This window comes from Littorina saxatilis, linkage group LG8, assembly GCF_037325665.1.
Source record: "Littorina saxatilis isolate snail1 linkage group LG8, US_GU_Lsax_2.0, whole genome shotgun sequence".
In the NCBI taxonomy this organism is placed as follows: domain Eukaryota; kingdom Metazoa; phylum Mollusca; class Gastropoda; order Littorinimorpha; family Littorinidae; genus Littorina; species Littorina saxatilis.
This window is the reverse complement of record NC_090252.1, coordinates 19,031,975-19,038,228: the sequence shown is the minus strand read 5'-3', so window position 1 is coordinate 19,038,228 and position 6,254 is coordinate 19,031,975. Positions and strand designations below refer to the sequence as shown.

At 39.8% G+C, this 6,254-nt stretch overlaps 1 protein-coding gene across 1 annotated transcript in view; it reads left to right on the top strand.

Moving 5' to 3' along the window:
- The first annotated feature begins 345 nt into the window (after positions 1-345).
- LOC138972998 (uncharacterized) overlaps positions 346-6,254 on the top strand; it is a 7,039-nt gene continuing 1,130 nt past the window's right edge. Inside the window, exons 1-3 of the mRNA XM_070345657.1 lie at positions 346-496; positions 3,753-3,883; positions 4,638-4,791. Of these exons, the coding sequence (XP_070201758.1) occupies positions 3,797-3,883; positions 4,638-4,791 (241 nt within the window). The 5' untranslated portion in view covers positions 346-496; positions 3,753-3,796. The remainder of the gene's footprint in view (positions 497-3,752; positions 3,884-4,637; positions 4,792-6,254) is intronic.

Genomic DNA, 6,254 nt, shown 5'->3' with positions numbered 1-6,254 from the left:
CGCGCGCGTGTGTGTGTGTGTGTGTGTCTGTGTGTGCGTGTGTGTGTGCGTGTGTGCGTGGGTGCGAGCGTGCGCGCGCGCGTAAGTGTGTGTGTGTGTGTGTGTGTGTATGTGTGTGTGAGTGTGTGTGTGCGTGTGTGTGTGTGTATGTGTGTGTGTGTGTGTGTGTGTGTGTGTGTGTGTGTGTGTGTGTGTGTGTGTGTGTGTGATCACAACCATACGGCCAGTTCAACCTGTTTTAAAGCTAGCTGTGAAGAGACGTTAACTTCGCATAGATCACAGAACTGTCATCTGGATAGCGGGCATGAAAACACCGATTAATCTTAGGGCTTTCACCTGTTAATGATTATTCTTTGTCGCTAGTCCACATTAAATGTAAGATATCACTAATTCCAAGTTGGTCCTTACGTTGTTTTGAGTAGTATATATATGCCGCTTACAACTGACTGTCCATAGTGCAAGCTACAGGTAGTTGTCTCTTGACCATCTAGACGTGGTAAGTATAATAATAATAATAATAATAATAAATAACTTTTCTATAGCGCGAGTCCCATCAATTGGCTCCAGGCGCTTTACAAATTCATTATAGAATAAACTAGCACAAATCAACAAGTATGTGTGCAAGGAATTATAAACAAATAATGTTTTAATTGTTGTCATATGCCTGAAAAGTTCAGTAAATTCGTAAACTTATAAATTGCTTTACTTGGGAATTTAAAACAATGCTGAACATTCTAGGACATTTCTGAATTTTCTGAATGTTTCATATCAGTTTTTGATGCATTTACTGATTAGAAAAAAACATGTATAGTACATTTGTCAATTTCTGAATTTTGCATGCTGATTTGTGCATTTTAATGTTTGATTAATGTACTTAACAGGAAGATTGGTGATAGTAAAAGGTCAATGTTTTTAGATTTTTCATGCTAGCCTTTGATGATGAAACATTAGAAAAAAAACGGGTTTAAAAAAAATGTGGCAAATTATTCAGATTCATGGGATGGTTAGTTGTTTTTGTTTTTACGTATCATTTCTACAATGTGTTCGGCTATCCGGGACCGATGGCAGTTTGTTTCCATTCTCAGTTTACACGGCAATCACCGTGTTTAAAACTAGTTTCGCTTTGGTCTATCGCGTAGTATAGATACCAATTGTACATAACTTTGCAGAACAACCCTCGTACCAACGCTATCAGAACACTTTCTTTCTTTCTTTATTTGGTGTTTAACGTCGTTTTCAACCATTCAAGGTTATATCGCGACGGGATCAGAACACTATTATATTGCTTATACACAACTTTGCAGAACGACTCTGGTAGAAACTCCATTAGAAACAAACGATTTTGCTCACGTGACACTGTTACCACTTGAACGGAAGTTTACAGAACGTCTTTTGTAAAATATGTCTCGCGTGACGTATAGTTTCCACCACTAAAAACTTTTTAGAACAGCCCTCGTACTAACGGCATCAGAAATTCCAGATATTGTATGCGTAGCATAGCTAAAACTTGTACGGAATACAGCAGAACGACCCTAGCTCTTACCAACGCCATCAGAAAACAAAGGCATTGCTCACGTAACACTCAAAGCTTTAATAACACATTTACTCATGCATATGTATTCAGCGTTGTTTTCAATACGTTACATATACGACGCTTAATATTTGTGTATAATATGTAATGTGTAAACATTATGTTGCTGTTTTTCTCTACCTTTTTTTTCTACGTGAATATCCGTGTGATTATGAGATTAAATTAGTCCCCTCTCTGGTCGAGGGCTGGTTGAAAAAAAGCTCGTTGTATGGCTAATGCCACAACCCTCGAAAAATACAATTTGAGTTGATTTGCTTTTTGATTTGGTTATCAGTCTGTTGTACACACTTTCGCATAACGATCCTTGTACCACCGCTTTCAGAAAACAAAGATATGGTATACAATTTTGCGGATAAAACCTCTTACTAACGCTATCAGAAAATAACGTTATTACTCGCGTAGCATGACTAGAATTTTGCGGAACAAACCTCCTACTAACGCTATCAGAAAATAACGTTATTACTCGCGTAGCATGACTAGAATTTTGCGGAACAAACCTCCTACTAACGCTATCAGAAAATATCGTTATTACTCGAGAAGCATGACTAGAATTTTGAGGAACAAACCTCCTACTAACGCTATCAGAAAATAACGTTATTACTCGCGTAGCATGACAACCATTTTGTACACCACTGTGTCGAACCTTCGTACCAACGTCATCAGGAAATAACAGTATTGCTTAAGTAGCAGGGTTATTAGATACACAAGTATGCAGAACGGCACTCGCACCAACGTCATCAGGAAATACAATATTGCCGGCAAAACAAGCTTATACTTTATACAGAACTTTGAAGAACCACCTTCGTACCAACTTTATCACTAACTAAAGATATTGCTAGCGAAACAAGCATATACTTTACACATAACTTTGAAGAACCACCCTCGTACCAACGCAATCACAATGTACAGATATTGCTTGCGTAAGATGGCTATACTTTATACACAACTTTGCAGAACCACCCTCGTACCAACTCCATCACAAAATAAAGATATTGCTGGCGAAACAAGCTTATACTTTATACACAACTTTGCAGAACCACCCTTGTACCAACTCCATCACAAAATAAAGATATTGCTGGCGAAACAAGCTTATACTTTATACATAGCTTTGCAGAACCACCCTTGTACCAACGCTGTCACGAAATAAAGATATTGCTGGCTAAACAAGCTTATTCTTTATACACAACTTTGCAGAACCACCCTTGTACCAACGCTATCACAAAAAAAAGATATAGCTGGCGAAACAAGCTTATACTTTAAACATAACTTTGCAGAACCACCCTTGTACCAACGCTGTCACGAAATAAAGATATTGCTGGCTAAACAAGCTTATTCTTTATACACAACTTTGCAGAACCACCCTTGTACCAACGCTGTCACGAAATAAAGATATTGCTGGCTAAACAAGCTTATTCTTTATACACAACTTTGCAGAACCACCCTTGTACCAATGCTGTCACGAAATAAAGATATTGCTGGCTAAACAAGCTTATACTTTATACATAACTTTGCAGAACCACCCTTGTACCAACGCTATCACGAAATAAAGATATTGCTGGCGAAACAAGCTTATACTTTATACACAACTTTGCAGAACCACCCTTGTACCAATGCTGTCACGAAATAAAGATATTGCTGGCTAAACAAGCTTATTCTTTATACACAACTTTGCAGAACCACCCTTGTACCAACGCTGTCACGAAATAAAGATATTGCTGGCTAAACAAGCTTATTCTTTATACACAACTTTGCAGAACCACCCTTGTACCAACGCTGTCACGAAATAAAGATATTGCTGGCTAAACAAGCTTATACTTTATACATAACTTTGCAGAACCACCCTTGTACCAATGCTGTCACGAAATAAAGATATTGCTGGCGAAACAAGCTTATACTTTATACATAACTTTGCAGAACCACCCTTGTACCAATGCTGTCACGAAATAAAGATATTGCTGGCGAAACAAGCTTATACTTTATACATAACTTTGCAGAACCACCCTTGTACCAATGCTGTCACGAAATAAAGATATTGCTGGCGAAACAAGCTTATACTTTATACATAACTTTGCAGAACCACAAACCACCTTTGTACCAACACTATCACGAAATAACGATATTGCTGGCGAAACAAGCTTATACTTTATACACAACTTTTCAGAACCACCCTTGTACCAACGACATCATAAACAGAACAAGCTGACCATGGCATCCAGGATTCTTCTCGTCTTACTGATCGCCACACTCATGAACGGGGTTTTCCTGTTACCTATTGATGATGATGATGATGAGGTTGGTGTTGCATGTTTACGCCCATTCAGCCTATTTGGCTATGGGGGACGGATACCATTTTGTTTCCTTTCTCAGTTTTCATGGTGGACTTTGTGTTTTGAAACTATCTACATTTCTGTCTTTCACATTAAAATGAAGGAGGTCCTTAAACTCCCATGTCTTTTCACACTCTTTACTTCAAATCTTGTATCAAAAACATCTTGATCCCCTCCTAAAAATGAAAAATAAGATATGGTCCAGTGGCATGCTCAAACATGACGCACTCGTTACAGAAGACTGGTGAACATTGTATTAAGAGAAAGTGATAAGTTAATGTTTTTTTCAGTTCTCATCATAATGTTGCTTTTAGAAAAGGAGGCACTCTCTTAATAATCAAGAGTACTTTGGTACCTCCAGGCTGTCTATAGTGAGTTGAAAGCGTGTCTGATCTGAGCATTTAGCCGTAGTATATTATGGTATGCACACTTTCTTTCCATTTCATTCAAACAAACTTTTTCAGACTATGGTCGCGCATGCGAGTAACATCCTTGAAAATGTGTTAACATTGAGTCAAGTGTTGACAACATGTTTTTTTTTCATTCAAACACATTATTTTTTTAATCGAGTCAAATGCCTACTTCGAGAAGTCGTTATAGCGACAAGTCAGTGCCAAATCCTCGAGCAGACATACTAAGTAGACTGTGCTCAATAAATGTGCGGTTTAACCCATCTCTGAACAGGAAGTCACACATAAATATATTTTTTTTCCTTTCAGCGCCGTGATGCACGGCTGTTTGCTCTGCACGGTGTTCATGACCAAGACAACATTTGGGACACCATATGTGATCGAATCAGGCTGGTACCTGCGTTACAGAAAGGATTCAGCTTCACCGCGGTCAAGGCAGCCTTCAAGATCGTAGATCAGCACAGTGAGTGTGTGCTCAGCTGCTTTCATTCACGACTTGGCGTCCTTGAGAGTAGCTGTCATCTGCCTAGCTGGCCCTATGATAGCCTTAGTCGCGTATACAATGATTATCATGTTGTTTCTCTAGTTGTCATCTGCCTAGCTGGCCCTCTGACAGCCCTAGTCACGTATACAATGACTAGCCTTTTGTTTCTCTAGTTGTCATCTGCCTAGCTAGCCCTCTGACAGCCCTAGTCACGTATACAATGACTAGCCTTTTGTTTCTCTAGTTGTCATCTGCCTAGCTGGCCCTATGACAGCCTTAGTCACGTATACAATGATTATCATGTTGTTTCTCTAGTTGTCATCTACCTAGCTGGCCCTCTGACAGCCCTAGTCACGTATACAATGACTAGCCTTTTGTTTCTCTAGTTATCATCTGCCTAGCTGGCCCTATGACAGTCCTAGTCACGTATACAATGATCATCATGTTGTTTCTCTAGTTATCATCTGCCTAGCTGGCCCTATGACAGCCCTAGTCACGTATACAATGATTAGCCTTTTGTTTCTCTAGTTGTCATCTGCCTAGCTAGCCCTATGACAGCCTTAGTCACGTATACAATGATTATCATGTTGTTTTTCTAGTTGTCATCTGCCTAGCTAGCCCTATGACAGTCCTAGTCACGTATACAATGATTAGCATGTTGTTTCTCTAGTTGCCATCTGCCTAGCTGGCCCAATGACAGCCCTAGTCACGTATACAATGATTATCGCATGTTGTTTCTCTAGTTGTCATCTACCTAGCTGGCCCTCTGACAGCCTTAGTCACGTATACAATGATTATCGTGTTGTTTCTCTAGTTGTCATCTACCTAGCTGGCCCTCTGACAGCCCTAGTCACGTATACAATGATTATCATGTTGTTTCTCTAGTTGTCATCTACCTAGCTGGCCCTCTGACAGCCCTAGTCACGTATACAATGATTAGCATGTTGTTTCTCTAGTTGGCATCTGCCTAGCTAGCCCTATGACAGCCCTAGTCACGTATACAATGATTAGCATGTTGTTTCTCTAGTTGCCATCTGCCTAGCTAGCCCTCTGACAGCCCTAGTCACGTATACAATGATTATCATGTTGTTTCTCTAGTTGTCATCTGCCTAGCTAGCCCTATGACAGTCCTAGTCACGTATACAATGATTAGCATGTTGTTTCTCTAGTTGGCATCTGCCTAGCTAGCCCTATGACAGTCCTAGTCACGTATACAATGATTAGCATGTTGTTTCTCTAGTTGGCATCTGCCTAGCTAGCCCTATGACAGTCCTAGTCACGTATACAATGATTAGCATGTTGTTTCTCTAGTTGCCATCTGCCTAGCTGGCCCAATGACAGCCTTAGTTAATGTTACGTGATCTGTCTGTTCTTTATTGCGAGTGTGTGTGTTCGTCCGCTCCCAATGATAAATTCAGACGACGTAGTACTAAATGTATTGT